This window comes from Molossus molossus, unplaced genomic scaffold (genome assembly GCF_014108415.1).
Source record: "Molossus molossus isolate mMolMol1 unplaced genomic scaffold, mMolMol1.p scaffold_m16_p_1, whole genome shotgun sequence".
NCBI lineage: Eukaryota > Metazoa > Chordata > Mammalia > Chiroptera > Molossidae > Molossus > Molossus molossus.
The window spans coordinates 218,176,726-218,196,211 of NW_023425344.1; the positions used below are offsets into that span (position 1 = coordinate 218,176,726).

At 43.1% G+C, this 19,486-nt stretch overlaps 1 protein-coding gene across 1 annotated transcript in view; it reads left to right on the forward strand.

Annotated features, from left to right (window-relative positions):
* The window catches only part of SYNE2 (spectrin repeat containing nuclear envelope protein 2), a 288,966-nt gene that overhangs the window by 91,202 nt on the left and 178,278 nt on the right, over positions 1-19,486 (forward strand). Inside the window, exons 25-33 of the mRNA XM_036246314.1 lie at positions 2,012-2,223; positions 2,373-2,463; positions 4,029-4,144; positions 4,366-4,492; positions 6,248-6,405; positions 7,296-7,443; positions 8,674-9,287; positions 11,462-11,641; positions 14,532-14,682. Coding sequence (XP_036102207.1) covers positions 2,012-2,223; positions 2,373-2,463; positions 4,029-4,144; positions 4,366-4,492; positions 6,248-6,405; positions 7,296-7,443; positions 8,674-9,287; positions 11,462-11,641; positions 14,532-14,682 — 1,797 coding nt within the window. The remainder of the gene's footprint in view (positions 1-2,011; positions 2,224-2,372; positions 2,464-4,028; positions 4,145-4,365; positions 4,493-6,247; positions 6,406-7,295; positions 7,444-8,673; positions 9,288-11,461; positions 11,642-14,531; positions 14,683-19,486) is intronic.

The window sequence follows — 19,486 nt, forward strand, 5'->3', positions numbered from 1 at the left end:
GAAGAGAAAGGGAGAAACATCTATGTGAGAGAGACACATCCTAGTGGTTGCCACCCACAAGACCCCAACCAGGGCCAGGGACAAACTAACCAAGGTATGTGCCCTTAGAGGGAACCGAACCAGTGACTCTCTGGTCCGCGGGCCGATACTCTAACCACTGGGAAAGCTGGCCAGGGCTGATTCTTGATCTCACACCAAGTCCTATGCCTTGAGCTTCAGGCTCTGTCCCTAACTGAGGCACACCAGTGTTCTTTAGAGTCCTCACATTCAGCACGTCCAAACACGAACCAATATTTCCTCTCAAACGCTTCTGCCTCTTATGTACCCTGGTTTTGAAAGGCTTTGCTGTCTCAGAATCTCCTTCCTCTCCTTCCCACGGTCCCATCTGTTTCTCTTCAGAACAGCTGCTTTTCCATCCTTTCCATCAGTGTTGCCTGGGTTATTTTTTCAGCATGATGAAGGTTGCGTCATCTTCCAACCCCATCACCAGAGCGACCCCTTTGAACCACAGATCTTGTCACCAGCTCTCAGGACTTCTCCAAACTCCTTAGGAGGCCTTTCAAGTCCTTCGCCATCTGGCCCCAGCACATGCCGTCAGCCTCTCTTCTTCTCCGCCATGCCCTCCGCACACAGGACTACTGTCCTTTCAGAACATCTGGAGCTTCTCCCTTCTTGGCTGCTCCTTCCGCTAAGAATGTCCTCTCTTCCCCTGTACCCTCAGGACTCCTCACTCTGCTGTCATCTCAGGTGGTTCCCTCATGTGAGCTAGGCTTTCTCTGACTCCTTAAGGCAGATGGTAGCTCTGACCTGTCACTGCTGTAGGGAAGGAAACAGTTTCCCCTGACCCCCTCTTGGTCCCCGGTTGGGTCTGGAAATTAAACAGATAAAGGTTAACGAGGAAAGCGTACACGTTTTATTGAATTTTCACGTGTTTATGAGAGCCTCCACGAGAGATTGAAGTCCCGAAGAAGTGAGCAGAGCAGGCAGCTGATAGCTTTTAGACGACAAGAAGGAACATTAGTGTAGAATTGACGAGCAGAAGGGTTTGGGCTGGGGTGCAGACAGTGAGGAAGTGACCAGAGGACAGAGGTTAGTCTAGCAAGGGTGGTGCACACATTCTCTGGTGCCACGTCTGGGCTGAGCAGTGTTTAGCTCCAGTAAAAGGAGGCTTTAGCCCTGTCTGGTTTGGCTCAGCAGTTAGAATGTCGGCCTGCGGACCAGAGAGTCCTGGGTTCGGTTCCCACTAAGGGCACATACCTCAGTTGCAGTTTATCCCCAGCCCCGGTTAGGATCATGTGTGTGGCAACCAGTCGATATGTCTCTCTCACATGGATGTTTCTCTCTCTCTCTTCTCCCCTCTCTCACTCCCACTCTATCTAAGATAAATGCAAAAATGTCCTTGAATGAGGATAAAAAAAAGAAGCATCCTAAAAAAAGAGGAGGCTTTATTTCCCATCTCTAGGCAGAAAATGGGAAGCTTTTTCTTTGTTTACTACTTCTTCATTTTTTTTAATAACACTTTAATATTTTATTGATTTTAGAGAGGAAGGACGAGGGAGAGAGAGAGAGAAACATCGAGGTGAAACAGGAACATCAGTTGGTTGCCTCCTGTATGCACCCAACCAGGGATTGAACCCACAACCTGGTATATGCCCTGACCAGGAGTCAAACCTGCCACCTTTGGGTGTACAGGACGACACCCCAACTATCTGAGCCACACTGGCCAGGGCTGTTTACTGCTTCTTAACCGCCTTCAGCTCAAAATAATTTTCGTGTCAAAAAGGTGTATTTTGGGGTGACATATTCTGGTTTCCACATTACTGTGGCAACCCCTTCAGGGCCGACTGCCTCATCTTTGTTTCTCCGTGCCCATCACTGCACCAGGCACATGGTGGACCGGCTCACAAAGATCGTGGTGTTCAAGTCACACACATCTGGTAGTGTCTAATCCTCATGGACTAATTATGTAAACTCATTTGAAACACATTTCCTGCTTTATTTTCTCAATTAGGCCTGCTTTTCTGAGGGAGGCAGCCTGTGCCAGCTTGATCACCACATGGATGTCCTGCGGGAGCTGTGTGAAGAGCTGACTTCACAGAAGAGTCAACAAGAAGTGAGGAGGGTGCTCAAAGATTATGAACAGAAGATCGAGAGACTTAGGAAATGTGCTTCCGAGATTCACACGACACTGCAGCCCACAGTGGGAGGCACGTCGAAAAACAAGTTAGTGCCTCCTAAGAATAGCTACCGTCAGGGATAAACTAGATAAAGCCTCTTGCAAAATGAAATAACATTGAGTCTTATTATGCCTTCTCCTTCAGGCTTCATTTTTCCTCCCTCCGTTTCAATAGGCATTTGTGCTTCCTTCCTAGGGGGACCGTGAACACATCTGAGAACGGAGGGAGGAATGCCCACAGTGAGGTGCCATCTGCAAACTCCGATGATCAGACATCAACCAAAAAGGTGATCAATGTGCATAATGTATTTTATTTATTTATTTATTTATTTATTTATTTATTTATTCATTTATTTATTTATTTTTAAAGACTTAGTGGGACTTTTTATTTTTATTTTTTATTTTGGTACGTGCCTTTAGCAGGAACCAAACCTGGGACTCTCTGGTCCGTAGGCTGATGCTCCAACCACTGAGCCAAACCGGCCAGGGCTGCATAATGTATTTTTGAAGTAAACTCAATGAAAAAGGCCAAGTGTGTGATAATCCACTTCTCATTAATTAAGTGATGGTTTTAATTATCTGATAGTTCCCAGCAGCTGAGAATTCCCACTTAAATCATGCAAGGTTGCTTTTCAAAGAATTAGAATGAAGTAAAGCTATAGCGAGCATAGCAATTTTCCATTGAGGGTACAAACAGTTTTTGTTTTAAAAACAGGGATCATTTTGAACCATTGGGAATACATATTGACTGTGCATATTACTATTGAGGGTATAAGAGGTTAAGTTTTTTGTATATGTTTTTTTTGTTACTACTCATTAGAGGATGTTTTTCCATTGATTTTTTTAAGTAGAGTGGAAGGGAGGGGAGGAGGGAGGGAAAGAGAGAGAGAAACATTGATGTGAGAGAGACACATTGATTGGTTGCCTCCCACATGACCCTGACTAGACATGGGGATTGAACCTGCAACCCAGGTATGTACCCTTGACCGAGAATCAAACCTGAAATCCTTTGGTCCTCAGGCTGATGCTCTAACCACGGAGCAATACTGCCCAGGGCTCAGAGGTGAAGTTTAATCAGTACAGATGCCCCAGTGTCACTGAGATGAGCTAGTTCATTTCCCATTTGTCTTTCTCATTAAAATGTCTTTTACTCTCCTTGGGAATTGAATTTTCATTTAGAATCCTAGGTAAGTGGACATGTACTATATCACAGCCTGAATGGCCTGTCAGAAGGCATGGGAGCCCTGGCTGGTTTGGCTCAGCGGTTAGAGTGTCAGCCTATGGTCCAGAGAGGCCCGGGTTCAGTTCCCGCTAAGGGCGCGTACCTTGGTTGCAGTTTGTCCCCGGCCCTGGTTGGTCGTGCGGGTGGCAGCCACTCGATGTGTCCCTTTCACAACGATGTTTCTCTCTCTCTGTCTCCCTCTCTCTCCCTCCCACTCTATCTGAACAAAAAATGGAAAAATGTCCTCAGGTGAGGATAAAAAAAACAAAACAAAGAAGGCATGGAAAAGGAACAAGGTGTATTTGTTTTCAGACCTCTGCTTCTGTATGCTAGGCTTTTGTTTACTTTTGACGATCCCTATGTGGTCGCAGTCAGCAAGAGTATGTAGAGATTGGAGACCGCCTTGACCTGCTGACATACCAAGTAGAAGGTGAGACTCGGAGTAATAAATCTCCTCTGTGCCGTGGGAAGACCTTTCTCTGAGCTGAGAGGCCTCAAATAAATTGTATTATCTTCTGGTATGGCATATAAAGAATCAGTAATATGCTTTTGTATCAAAAAGTGTTTATCTGTTCTAGACAATTAAGTATATTGAAGATATTATGTTTACTATTTTGCATATTTGTTTAGGCAGTGGCATCAGTTGAGAATTTGAGCGTGGAACCAGAGTGGAAGCCTGAACAGGAAGAAAACGTGGAGAAGGATAAAAAGAACCACAATACATCTATAAATAGTTTACTAGAGAGGTAAACTTTTTAAAACAACTGTAGAGTCCACCAAAAATCTTTCATCAATGCAAACATGTTATACTTTATTAAATTCTTATCCTTTAATCATAATTTTTGCACGTGGTCCAGTAACTGCAACAGAAATTCCCTGGGATTTTCTTCTGCATAATTGACAGTAATTGAAATATTTTTTTGTATTATTTTTTAAATGAAGTAATGTCACATTTAATTTTTCCCAGGTATGATACACACAGAGAAACTCTTGAACTACACCTGCAAAGCAACAAATTTAGGATTACTTCTGATTTCCCTACTGATAGGGAAAGGAGCAGTACTTGTCTGCAGGATAAACTGAAAGAGCTACAGGTAATTATTGAAAACATTATTAGAGTTTATCTTTTATTAGAAAGTAATACCACCATGAAGTGCTGATTTCAACACTTTTGTTGAGGTCCCATATGCTAGATGTTTCCACGAACTTAGTCGGATTGCATGTCTAATGACACCTGATTCCAGAAAGAGATTTGCACCCAGGAAAGACTTTGGTTCAGGGTCCTAATTTATTGCTCATCCTCTAATCTGATACACTGGATATTGTGGCTCGCAAAACTTTGGATTGTGCTTGGGAAGGGAATGAGGGCTTCAGGTGACTTGGTCAAAACAATGTGGTCGAAGGCAATTCTAACCAACACTGCTTGCTTTAAAATTAAAAACCAGTGACTCCAGCCCTGGTGGGCTTGGCTCAGCGGTAAGAGCGTCGGCCTGCAGTCCAGAGAGACCTGGGTTTGGTTCCTGTTAAGGGCGCGTACCTCGGTTGCAGTTTGTCCCCGGCCCTGGTTGGTCGTGCGGGTGGCAGCCACTTGATGTGTCCCTTTCACGTCGATGTTTCTCTCTCTCTCTCTCCCCCTCCCACTCTCTATCTAAACAAAAAATGGAAAAATGTCCTCGAGTGACGATAAAAACAAAAACAAAAACAAAAAACCAGTGACTCCAACTATTTTCCAGTTGTTCTTCATCTTAACCAAATTGTCACAATGTCTATCTGATGCTATTGAACAATAAAGACGTGGCAGGCACTGGTGGGAGTTTTCACTCTAAGTGATGGATGGTCTTCCTGGACAGCATCCGAGGAAGTAGTGCATTTGATTCAAGAGCTACGGGAAACACAGTCCAGCTAGTGCATCAATTGTACATTTCACAAATAAAAGTCTTCCTTATTTTGAAGATTATCTGTGCATTGCAACGCAACACTTGTATGTTTGGAAGTGCCTTAGAGTGAACCCTCACAGAAAACCCATCAGGCAGAGAAAGCACTGTGGTGGGTGGGTCCTCGAATACCCTCCCATATTTTCTAGTTTCTTTCTTCCTTTTATGATGCCATTTCCGGAGTCAACCTCTGCAGATTGGCTCTGCTCTATTTTCTCTCTGAATAAGAAAAATTTATATGTTAAAATCTGTTGTTCAAATGATGGATTTAACATGTTTTCAACACAATTAAAAAACTGTCTTAAGACCTTACTCCAGGGACTGAATAATGAGTTGGTTAGAAAAGCTATACTAATCCTTGGGGAAAGTGAAGAACAAATTATACTGGTGAGTCTGCATTAAAATCTGTAGTAATGCCTTTTTTTTTTTTTTTTCTCAAGAATCAATATAAGGTGCTGAAATGGTATAGCATTTTTAGTTGTTTACCTATAAATCATAAATAAATTTTATTCACTTCTCGTTTGTTGGAAATAATTTGGTTCACTCCAATTTTCTATTAGTTTAGGGAGAAACAAAGATTTATTATCCAGAGAAAATAGAATGTCTATTCTCACAACTGTATGTGTCTTTCTGAATTGTATTCTGTGCACCCAAATTAGGGGAAGGAAGTTTGGATTTGGATGAAAGCCATATGGTTGACTCCCTGGACTTCATTAAAAGGGTCCTCTGACAGCACAGTTAGTGTCATTGTTCCCTGATAGATCCTTTACTTACTGATGGTTGGAAAATATTTTTTTAATGTATTTTTGTGTGAAATTTTGTGCCCACAGTTGGTGGCTGTCTCATTTTGTAAGAACAGAATAATTGTGTCTATTAACCTGTAAGTTGATAAATAAATTTATGTGTTTCATCTAGGTCTTAAAAGATGAAACTGACGCTTGCTGGAAAGAGTTTGAAATCACGTCATTGCAGTTAGAAGAGCTTGAAAGTGACATAAAGAAGCCTTTTCTGATTAAAGCAAGAGACAGATTAAAGGGAAAAGAAAGAGAGTTTCAGATGACTCTTAATACCAGGTATAATTCTGAGATCTATTAATAATGAATTTACTATATTAAAAATTTTTTGTTTGTTTGTTTTTGTTGATTTTTAGAAGAAAGAGGAAGGGGGAGGGAGCGATAGATAGAAACATCAATGAGAGAGAAACATTGGTTGTCTGCCTCCTCCATGCCCCGTACTGGGAATGGAGCCAAAACGCAAGCACATGTCCTGACCGGGAATCAAACCAGTGACCTCTCGGTGCACAGGTTGACACACGACCACTGAGCCACACCAACTGGGAAAATTTACTAAATTTTTAAATGCCATTTTAAGCTAGGCTAGTACTATGCTAGTATGTTACTTTATTTAGCTGTCACAACAACCCTAAGAGAAGCTGTCATTATGATTGCCATCTTACTGATGAGCAAACTGAGAGGGTGTTAAAAGAATCTAACCAAGCCACACCACTGGCCAGAGACTTACATGGAATTTAAAGTCTGTTGAGCCGGGCCAGTGTGGCTCAGTGGATTGAGCGATGTCCCATGGATTGAGACATCCTGGTTCAATTCTCAGTCAAGTCACATGCCCGGGTTGAGGGCTCGATCCCTAGTGTGGGGTATGTAGGAGGCAGCTGATCGATGTGTCTCTCTCACATCCATGTTTCTATCTCTCTCCCTTCCTCTCTCTCTAAAAAATCAACAAGAAACATATTTTTTTTAAAAAAGAATGCTTGTATAGGAAACAACTCATTCTTTGGCATTTTGGATCACTGGGTTTGGGATTTAATGTGATGATCTGTACATATCATTGTATGTGTTTTTATCAGACAATTATTTTCTGTTCTTGGTTAAGTAATGGCGCTTAGGTGTATTGTAGGGTATCTTTCTGCTGTTTTTCCCTCACATCTGGTTTATTTTTCACCTAGAATGAAGTCTTTGGAGACAGCGCTACAGATTGTGTTACCTGTGGAGAAGGAATCGCTCCTTCTCTGTGGCTTAGACCTGCTTCTCCATAAAGTGGCTGTTCAAGAGTTTCACCTTACTGATGCTGATGGCATTTGTCAAAACCTGAGGGTAGATATACGTCCTCACAGTATATTCATAGAATAATCAATTCCTTGGAGATTTATACATGTTTATGCATTTTTAATTATATGTCAGCATGTATTTAGAATATAAGCCATGACAGAAAAATCTTCAGTAATTTAGACTTGTTATTTATTTCTCAACTCTTTAATTCCTTTCAAATTTGAAAGTAGGTACTGTGTAGTATATAACAAGGTATTTTCTTTGAATTAAAAATGAATGGTTCTGCCCTGGTCGGTTTGGCTCAGCGGTTTAGAGCCTCGGCCGGTGGACCAGAGTGTCCCCAGTTCGGTTCCCACTAAGGGCACATACTTTGGTTGCAGTTTGTCCCCGGCCCCGGTTGGGGTCATGTGGGTGGCAACCACTCGATGTGTCTCTCTCACATCGATGTTTCTGTCTCTCTCTTTTTCTCCTTCTCTCCCTCCCGCTCTGTCTGAAGATAAATGCAAAAATGTCCTTGGGCGAGGATAAAAAACAAAAACAAAATGAATGGTTCCTGCCTTGGCTGGTGTGGCTCAGTAGTAGAGTGTTGCCTGTGAACCAAAAGGTCATGGGTTTGATTCCCAGTCAAAGGGCACATACCTGTGTTGCAGGGTTGATCCCTGGCCAGGGTTGCCTCCCTGGCGCATGTGGGAGGCAACGAATCAATGTGTCTCTCTCACATTGATATTTCTCTCTTTATGTCCCCCCCCATTCACTCTCTCTCTAAAAAAAAAGTGGAAAAAAATATCCTCCAGTGAGGATTACCCCAAAAAACCCCCCCAAAACCAGCAAGAACAAAAATGAAGGATTCCTCATGAATGCCTTCTCCAATGACTGAAATTTTAAATATCATGCTAGACTTGTATGCTTATATGGGCATATTCCACAGGTTACTTATTCCAAATCCCATCATAAATAAAAAATAGTTAAGTTTTATTTTTCCGATTATAAAGAGATATCTCAACAGTCCAATCTCTAATTATTTTCACTGAAACAATAGATTTATGTACTTGTTTTCTTTTGGGGATTGAAACCTCAGGAAGAAGGCTATCAGATGATAAAGTTCCTGGACCATCTGGTCATTTATAATTAAAATGTTGAAATTGTCAGCCTTGGTTTAGCTGAAAAGCAGTTTTCTAGATTAAATCTAGTTATATAACTTGAGATTAGTTTCTGCCATGCATTCTTTCTTTTTTTCTAGCTCAGTCTTTTCAGCTTTTCTTACCTTAATTTTAGGATATCCAAGATTCCATAGCAAAACAGATAGACATATGTAACAATTTGGAGCGGTCAGGCAACTCTGCATTGAAGAAGAACTTGCACCCACCTGATCTACATGCAATGGAGACCATTGTCCTGAAACACAGATCACAGCTCGAGGAAATGGACTGCAGGATCCAGAGCAGTAAAGATGCCCTCAGGGCTCTGGACGAGTTTTTGGCTTCTCTGCGAACAGCTGCACTCCCTGTCCAGCTTGGTACAGACCCTGCAGCCCCAGATGCACAGGGGGTACCAGGAAATACTTCGACAGTAACAAATAAAGAGGGAGGAATTTACCTGATGAAAGAAAAGGCCAGACATTTGGATAAACGTTTGAAGATGCTTGATATAAGCTTTAAAGATGCTGAACGGGATGAAGACACGTCCTGTGAAAAACTTCTTGGTGCTCTGTTCAAACCTTTACTTGAGACACGTGGCTCTGGTGGACAGGAAGAATTCACTGAAGAAGACAAATTACTAGAGACTTGTATTTTCAAAAATAGTGAACTCCTGAAGAATATTCTAGATGTGCACAGTCAAATCGGTAAAATTGGTCTGAAGGACCCGACTGTTCCAGCTGTAAAACAACGGTAAGTAGTGTTTCCATCAATCTCCATCCAAGGTGACGCTTCTCTGTGTTTTCAAATATCTGTTAGATGAAACAGATAGGTCCTGTCTTTCTGTTTCTGTTCCATTCCTCTCTGCTCTGCATTCTTTTCTGTAGACTTTTTAGACAGGCTTCCTTCTTGTTGATATTGTTCCTCTACAGAATGTTATATAATTCTTCTTTAAAGTTTTCATTCTCATGGACAAAGGGAACTAGGATATGGATAAAGCACAGGAGTTGCTTCAGTGTTGCTTTAGTGCTGTGTATTTATCATGGTGCTCTCTTGACAGGGGAAGGCCTGGGCCTCTCCGCATTTGCTAATGAAGAAACAAGTGGAGCAGGTGCACCTGCCTCACCTCGTCCCTACGACTTCCTTTGTTATTTGAGTTCACCCTTCCTTCCATCAGGATTAGGGTGGGGAGTGAGTGGGAGGGCATGGGATTGAGGTAAACTGTTGATTTTAGAGACAGCAGAATTGGGGTAAACTAAGGTTAGCAGCCTTTGACATGAGTGCTGCTACTTTAATTCTGCCATTTAGAGCCAGCTCTCTGTCCTGATAATGACAATGTTAGGAAGAGTCACTTTGGTGGAGCTCCCCTCCCTCAGTAAATCTCTCCCACTTTCTGTCTCCTCCGCTTATCTCTAGTCCTTCAGGTTCAATGCTCTCTGGAGGCTCTTCCCTCTGCGATGTCCCTGTGACCCAGTCTCCACGAGACTTCCATTCCTACAGAGCCCCGGTTCTTCAGGAGCTGTTGAATTAAATACTGAGTTATTAATTCATTGTTGATAGATGTTTATATTAGATTTAGAAAGATTAAGTACATAAATATTAATCTATAAATGAAAACTATACATTTATAAATGATAAATTTCTTTCATTTTATGTAGCAGTTAACAAAATAGATAAAAATTTTTGCCCCTCAGCGCTTATTTATTTATTATTTTTAATCCTCACCTGAAGACATGCCTTTATTGATTTGAGAGAGAGAGAGAGAGAAACATCAATCGGTTGCCTCTCGCATGTACCCTATCTGGAGATTGGAGTTGGCATTAACTGAAGTGAGAGAGACTGAATTCAGTTGATCAGGTATTGAATGAAAGATCAGGTGTGCTCAGTTCTAGAAATGATAGATTCAAAATACGTGTTCGACTTTCAAGTATGGATATCAGTACAACTTAAAAATAGATGGCGTCAGGAGCCGGGAGAGAGGTGGGTTACAGTTACACATTTGAGAGTTGCTGGCATTTTGGAATGCTATTTAAAGCCACGAGTAACGTGAGTTCTGACAGACAAGTGAAGAGGTCAGTGTTGTCACTGGGAGCAGAGGGGGGCGTGGGAGATGAGGAGGGACAAGCCAGAGATGCTGAAGAGTGGTTGGGGTAGTAGAAGGAAAATCAAGAGTCCTGGAAGCCCAGCCAGAAGGCCTTTCAGCAAAGAGGATGTAAGCAACTGTGTCAAATGCTGCTGATGAGTGAAGGAAGAAGATTGAGACTGGAACGTGGATTCAGCAAAGTGCTGGTCACTGGAGGCCATGATGAGCAGTGTTCCGAAGAGCCTTAGGGAGTGAAAGCCTAATGGGAGTGGATTCAAGAGAAATCAGAAAAGCAGAAGTAGAGACAGGGAGAGTCTGATAAAAGCAATTTAGACCTCTGTGAATGGAGTTGATTCCTCCAGGATTAGCTTGCACATGAACACTCTTAGCTCATATGACTCTTTGTCTTGATATGGGAGAACTTTTTGTACACAGGGTAGGCATACCAGTTTTCCCTGCCTCCTTGGACCCCGCACCCCTCCTCAGAGCCTGTAGTGCTCTACCGTTTATCTCCTCTCCACACCGTGCTCTTGTTGACACACTCGTTTACACACACATACTCTTTCTCTTTCTCCTCACATGCATCTGCACCCCCTTTACAAGTGTGTTCACCACAGAAAAATGTTACTGTTTTTGGTTGTGTGTACTTAATTTAATAAAGCACCATATTAGTATTCTGGAAATGCAAAGAGCCTCCTGCACTCTGTAATAGAAATGTGTAATTTTTGTCTTCATAAACCTCAGGAGGACCAAGTACAGTTGGTGTGCTCCCCAAATTCCCCGTATTTGTATCACATCACATTGGCTAATGGTTGACTATAATCTTTTCTCTTTCATAATCAAGGAAAAAATCACTAATCAGACTGGATAAGGACCTAGATGACTATGAACAAGAGAAGAAACACTTGCAAGAAATGGTCAGTTCCCTCCCACAGTTCAAAGATGGCAGAGAAACAACTCTGAAGAAGCAGTGCCAGGATACAGCCCTCTTGTGGGAGAACACAAAAGTTTGCATCATTGAATGGTAAGGACAAAAATCCCTCCTAAATCTGCAAAACGATGTGTAGCACAATTAAAACACTTTCCCGAGGACCTGGTGGAGGAGTAGACCGGAGTTTCACATTGGAAGCTCACGGGGCCAGTCTGGGTAGACCTGGAATCACAGATGTGGCTTGAATGCATTGGTTATCTCAGAAGGATAACAAGCACAATTCGCTTTCTATTGCTGCTGTAACCGGTTACCATAAATGTAGTGGCTTGAAACATCACAGACTTAGATTACAGTTCAGAGGTCAGAAATCCCAAAACAAACTTTGTTTATTTCTGGAGACTCCAGGAGCGAATACCTTTCCTTGCCTTTCTGTCATTTGGAGACCTCTTTCTACAGTTCGTGGCTGGTGTCTCTTTCTTCCATCTTTAAAACCAGCTGTTTGGCATCTTCTCATTTCCTTCTCCCTGCCTCCTTCTCCTCTGCTTCTCTTGTCACATTGTCCTCTCTGACCCTCCTGTCTCGCAGCAATAAGGGCCCTTCTGATTATAGTTTGCCCACTTGGACAATTCAGGATAATGTCCCATTTTAAGACCCTTAACATAAGCACATCTGCAGAGTCCCTTTTGCCATGTCAGGGAACATAGTCATAGGATCCAGGGATTAGGATATCAACGTAAGAAACATTCAGACCTGTGAAGAATTTTTGTGAGTTTATTTGAACCCAAACTGTCAACAGTTGTTGGGAAGCAAAACCTCAACGGATTGAAATAATGTTCCAGAGAATGGCAGTTTTGCGCCTTATTTTATGCATTACAGTCAAAAGAGGAGACATAAGTGGGTTACATGAAATCCATGGTGATAGATTAGGTTGAAGGCAAAGGGGGAGGGGGCTCTGGGATTAGATAAAAAGTAAAACTGATAGACACATGCTGCTTTTGCATAGGTGGGTACAGGGTAGTTAACAGTCAACAGTTAACATGATAATAATGAGGGGAGCCCTGGCTGGTTTGGCTCAGCGGTTGGAGCATCAGCCTGCAGACCAGAGAGTCCCAGGTTTGGTTCCCACTAGGGGCACGTAATTAATAAAATCACTATTGTAAATAATAATAAAGTGAGATTTGTGGTCTTTGCCCTGGTGCATAGGTCGTGCCCTGAGGGGTCTGGAAAAAGGAAGTTAGCCTGACATGCCAAAGGTGTGTTATCATAGATGCAAAAAGACAATAGGCTCACTTAAGGTGAAAGTTGACCTTTGTCAGGGAAAATACCAGTCTATCACATGACTACCTGCCTTAACCTGCTTTTAGTTAAAAAGTTTTAATTTTAGGCCATCTTTTGTGGCTATTTTAGGTCTTTGAGTTTGCAAGGCTGCTAAACAGGCCTCCTGAGCTTGTCAGGTTAGCATGTGGCCCCTTTTCGTCCACAAGGACATGGACATCTTTGGGGGTTGGGGCATTATTCTACCACACCACCTTTCTTGAATGGCAGGTGTTTGTTGCCTGTCAGTTGCCACCATCTCTCCTGTAGAGCTAAGGCGAGACTTCCTGTGTGACGGCCCTTACCTACAGTCCCAGGTGGCAATTCTGCTGAACCTTGCCTTCCACGCCTTCTCCCCCTTACTCTCTGCCTGGGGGTGGGAGTGGTCAGGACCGATCCCTATCCCTGTACCGTCCAGGCCAGGGGTTCCACTTGGGCCAAGAAGCGGGAGGTGTTAGATCACCAAGGGAGGAACGCACGAGGCCAAAGTGATGCTGGACTAGAATTTTATTTGGGGCATCTGCCTAGCAGGCAGGCTCAGTCCAAACAGGCGTCAGCCCTGAACTGGCCGGGGCTTGCCATTTATGTGGAGTTTTTTGGGCAGGCTCTTTTGGTGGGCTCCTCAGCTGTTTCAGGAACAAAGACCTGGCAAACAGGTTATAGGTTGCTCATCCGTAACTGCAAAGGGTCTGGTTTCCATACCAGTGGCGGGGGGGATGTGGGGGGGTGGCGAGGTGGAACAAACAGAATGTTCTGATGAGCAAACACAATGAAAGGCCATATCTACAGAGACACCCCCATGGTGTGGTGCTCTCTGGCCTAACAGCAGGTTCTAGTAGATTAGAGGACAAGAAGAGAGAGGTCAGGGTGATCTTAACTGTCTCACGCCCTATTCAGCATGTGGTTCAGCAGCTCCTACTGGATCCCCCTCTTTGACTCATTCCCTCTTTCCCCTGAGGCCAAGTGGCAGATCAATAAAAAGCTACGGCTGCTGTTAGTCCCTCAGCTCTCTGGTGATTTCCCCGAACTCTGCTGTCAGTCAGTGGTCTTCTCACCTTGGAACTCCCTCTGCGTACACTTTTCCCTGGGACCTGAGTGTATAGTAGTCAGGATAAAGCCTGTCTGTGGTGTTTGATCTAGTCTACCCTTCGATTTTACAGAGGAAAGAATTGAGGTTCTGAGACCTCAAGTCACTTATCCGAGGTGTCCTGACTGACCCATAATCTGTACTGTACTTTTTAAAATGAACTAAATCTAGAATGAGTTAAATAGACATAAACAACTTGTGACTTGCTTGGAGATTGAAATAATCTCCAAAAATGATTCTAGGGAGGCAGTTTTCCAGGATGTCTCTTGGTTAAGGATGGAATTGAAATGCTGATTCCTTAAGATTATGGATCGTGTGTTTCTTTCTGGAGCATACATCTGGCGACTTCTTAATATTGATCAGGTGGAAATACTAACCCAGTGGTTATCTTAACCATCCACCTGCCAGCTAAATCTATGTGCCATAGTTCTTAGGTTAAATTGGTAAAACTATTATAACGCTTCAAGAAGAAAACTTTCTATCACTTACTTATTAGTCATTATTGTAGGATAGTTAGAAAGAGAAAGAATGGCTTTGTTATTTTCAGACATTTAGCTGTTTTACTTTTTTTTTTTTTTATAGCCTTGACCAGTGTGAAAGAGTTTTGGAGCTCTTAAAGCAGTATCAGAATTTTAAAAGCGTCTTGACAACTTTGATTCAAAAGGAAGAGAATATCATCTCCCTTCAGGCTTCGTACATGGGGAAGGAGAACCTGAAGAAAAGGATAGCAAAGGTGAGTCCGAACTCCAGAGGGAACTCTGCACGGCCTTGCTCACAGCCTGGCGATAAGGAGGATGTCATAAATGGAGACATTTTCAAAACTTTGTTTAAAAGAAGTTACCAGTGACTCTGTTTTACCAAATAGCTAAGAATTTATTGAGCACATCAGCAGAGCTTAGAACAAAAGAGCCCCCAGTGGATGCTGGGTCACTTCTGTTTGGGTTTGAGACGGGCTGAGAGGCTGTGTGGTTCTGTTGAGTCTGGGGTGGCCCCTGCTCTCTGTCTGTGAGGTGGTACAGTCTGTGTGTGCACTGACCTTCTGCCGGAAGGAACCTGGGGTGTCACTGACCTTCTGCCAGAAGGAACCTGGGGTGTCCCTGCAGTCTTGAGGGAATGAAGGTGGTGGGAAAATCCCCTGTTGTTAGTGGACAAAGGAAAAATTACGACTTTATGAATTCGCTTTCTGCAGAGGTGGGTGAGCTGACCTCCAGATTGTTCTGTCTTTGTTCACAGCCTCACCGATCACAACTACATAGTCTAAGACGAATAACATTTTTGGACACTAGGTGTCATTATTTTCTATGATTTCATGTGGCTGTCAGTCAGAGTGTCAGAAAGTGAGATAGTTAGAAAAGAGTACGCTACACTGTGCAGTCATTCACCAGAGCGCTGTTTGCCTGTTGGTTATGAGCGCGATGCCACAGTCCCGGCAGACGGTCAGAGCACCTGTGAAACTTCGTCTACTTGACTCAGCTGGTTGTTAGAAAGCAGTTTTATTGAACTTCCCAGTTGCTGAGAGTAACATCAGTAGAAGCTTACATAGACCAGGTTCTTGCAGACAATTTATTCCTGTCCCTGAAGCTGCCATGACACAGATGAGGAATAGCTCGTCAGGGACCCACCTTCTCAAACTAATTTCTTGAAACTGACCAATCAAAAAGAGGCTTGTTTAGATACTAGTTTCCTATGAGACTGAATTGAGAGAGGCCACCAAGACCATGAGTAGACAGTCAGTTGGAGTTGCTCAGATGCAACCTGTCTGGTGCTGTCCAGCAAAGATAGCTACTGGGTGTCGTGGTCTCAGAGTCTAGGAGGATTCTGTCCTCCTTCCAGGGGCTTTAAGGAGCTGTGGTTCCCTTGGTTCTCAGAAAATCCAGCTTGATCAGCTGTTCAGGATCCTCAACCTTGTGTTCCAGTCCATGCAGTTACTCTTCTGTGCCTCTGATACCAGTTTCCTACCTGGTACTCCTGTTTCAGAATCAGGGTTTCTGTCTTAGTCACAGACCCTCAGTCCCTGCCTTGTGTCCTGACCAGGCGTATCCAGCCCCTCTTGCTTGCAGCAGTTCTTGTTTGAGCTAATTAATCCTCCTTTGTCTTCAAGTCCTATCTTTGTCCTATTAAATGGGATCCTGTTGTCAGCAAAAACTCTGTCTGTCCTGTTTGGCGAGGTAGCACAGGAAACGTGCTGAGCAGAGTGCTGGGACTTAACCTCTTACTGAGGGCCAGTCATGATGCCCCTCTGTGTGTGCGTTATAGGGGAGGAAAAACTTTCCTCTGCCCTCAAGGGTTTTTTCAGCTGATCTGATCAAACCGACATGAGACACAGTTGTAAGAGAAAAATAACACATTTGATACATCTGTTTGGGAACCCTGCCTACCTGAGACAGTCAGCGATCCCACAAGCGTGAGAGGTTCAGAGTCAAAAAGGGAAAATAGGTCCATAGGACATTCTGGGCTAGGGATGGGGCAGGTGCCTTGGGGACTTTAAAGGGTTATTGCAAGATGATAAGTAGAAAAGACATTCACTAAACAGAAGTTTACTCTGCCCAGTAGATAGGTCAAAAGAGGTCATTGTTGATAATCTCTTTCTATGGGCAGGCCCCTAATTCAAGTTTATGTAGATAGTTAAGGGAGGGACAGATGTTTTTCTTGAGTCCCTCCACTAAAGTTGACTTTAGCTCAAAATAATCCACATGCCACAGAGGCACACTTGGGGTGACTCATTCTAAACCCCCATATGGCCTATCTGCAGTTGTCAGTGCTCCCTCTTCTCAGGCGCATGAACATTCCTCCCACCACCGGTAACTATATAACCAGCCCTGTAACTGTAAACTGTATGCTTTCCGATCAGTAAAACTTCCTTCCATCACCTTCAGGCAGGCGGCCCCTCTCCTGGGTGGACTCCCTAGTGAAAATCTAAGTCCAGATATTGACCTTTCTGCCATCATTAGTGCCTCTGTGGCTGTCGTCTCTGTTTGTTTGTGCTTTTGTAACAAAAATACCATAGACTGAGGGGCTTATAAACAACAGAAATTTATTTCTCACTGTTATGGAGACAGTTCTCACTGTTTATAAGATTCTGCTGTTGAATCGCCCCTCCCCCCCCCATTTGTGTTCTTACATGAGAAGTATATTCATTCCATCCCATCAGTCCCCAAAGTCTTAACCCGCTCCATCATCAATTCTAAAATCTAAGTCCAAAGTCTCATCTGCAAATCATCTAAATCAGATGTGGTTGAGACTCAAGGTACATTTCATCCTGAGGGGAGCTTCTCTCCGACTGTGAACCCATGAAACCAAACAAATTAGGAAAGAAGAAAGAGGTGGTGGGTCCCAGGTAAGACCAAAACCTAACAAGGCAAACAACATTAAACCTTAAGGCTTGAGAACAATCCCTTTTAGCCTGATGCTCTGCCTCTAGGCCCACTGGGATGGCCACATCACCTTCTTGGCTTGACTGGATGACCACCGCCCCCAGTGGCTCTCCAAAGGAGTCCCTGCAGCTCTCCTGGTCTGAGGTCCTACACCCTCAGTGACCCTGGCCTGAGGTCACACACTTGTGGCTGTCTTCTCCCTGTGTCCTCACATGGTGGAAAGGTCAAGATAATTCTCTGGAATCTCTTTTATAAGAGCACTAATCCTGTTCATGAGCACCCCACCCTCATGGCTTAATTATTTCCCAAAGGCTTCACCTCCTAATACCATTACATTGGGAATTAGGATAAGAGCTTCTTAGAGTTTTTTATTAAATAATATTTAAACTTGTGGCTTGTTGTTTTAACCATTGATGAATCAAAGAATGAGGGCTTTTACTAAGTTATTTCTATATTTAGTATGATTTCATGTATGTTAATATTTAGTAATAATATCATTCACTTAAACATGCCATCATAGATGGAAGTGACTACTAAAATCAATTTTAGTCCAGCTGATGTGGCTCAGTGGATTGAGCATCGCCCCATGGACTGAGAGGTCCTGGTTCAATTCCTGATCAGGGCACGTGCCCAGGTTGTGGGCTCAATCCCCAGTAGGTGCCATGTAGAAGGTAGCCAATGGATGTTTCTATCTCTCTGTCCCTTCCTCTCTCTCTAAAAAGTCAATAAAAACAAATTTAAAAAATCAATTTAAATTTTTTTTATTTTTTAAAAATAACTTTTTTGCCTTTTGAGAGTCAATGAAATGAGCACTCAACATTGCTGATGAAAGCGTGTATTGATACTTCCCTTTTGGAAAACACTTTGACAATGTTATTGAATAACCTTGAATATCTTTCTACCATTTGAGAAAATATATTCTAGGAATCTATCTTTAGGATAAAATATATATATTTTTTAACTTTTTTTTTTTTAAATGTTCTTATTGATTTTTCTTTATTTATTTATTTTATTTTTAGTTTTTTAATCCTCACCCGAGGACATTTTTCCATTTTTTTGTTCAGATAGAGTGGGAGGGAGAGAGAGGAAGAGAAAGAGAGAGAAACATCGATGTGAAAGGGACACATCGAGTGGCTGCCACCTGCACGACCAACCAGGGCTGGGGACAAACTGCACCTGAGGTACATGCCCTTAGCAGGAACCGAACCCAGGTCCCTCTGGACCGCATGCCAATGCTCTAACCACTGAGCCAAACAGGCCAGGGCCTTTAGGATAAAATCTTAAAGATATAAAATTCTTAATGTCAAAAATAGTCATTGTAGCACTTTACAAATTTACTAATTTCCTTCTTTCTTTAGTGGTCTAACCATATAGCCTTCTGCTCCAATAAATGACTTGCCCCAGAAGCTGAAAAAAAAAATTGAAATCAGAAAAATTGTTTTATCTACAAACAGGATTATCATGTAGGCTTTGCACTTTTAAGTTGTACTACTACTTAATAATAAAAATATTAGCCCTGGCCCTGGCCAGTTTGGCTCAGCGGTTAGAGCATCAGCCTGCGGTCCCAAGAGACCTGGGTTCAGTTCCCGCTAAGGGCATGTACCTTGGTTGCAGTTTGTCCCCGGCCCTGGTCGGTCGTGCGGGTGGCAGCCACTCGATGTGTCCCTTTCACATCGATGTTTCTCTCTCTCTCTCTCTCTCTCTCTCTCTCTCTCTCTTCCTCTCTCGCTCTCCCACTCTACCTGAACAAAAAATGTCCTCGGGTGAGGATAAAAAAAAAAAAAAAAAAAATTAGCCCTGTCCGGTTTGGCTCAGTGGTTAGAGCGTCGGCCTGCGGTCCAGAGAGACCCGGGTTTGGTTCCCACTAAGGGCATGTACCTCGGTTGTAGTTTGTCCCCGGCCCTGGTTGGGGTCATGTGGGTGGCAACTACTCGATATGTCTCTCGCACATTGATGTTTCTCTCTCTCTCTTTCTCTCTCTCCCTCCCTCCCTCCCTCCCTCCTGTTCTGTCTCAAGATAAATGCAGAAAACATGTCCTCTGATAAGGATTAAAAAAAAAAGATACTGATGATAGTGATAACTTTAACCATTGATGCCTTGATTGTTGTGTGCCAAGTACTTTGCATATCATTTCATCCTCACGATAACCCTGTAAACTACGT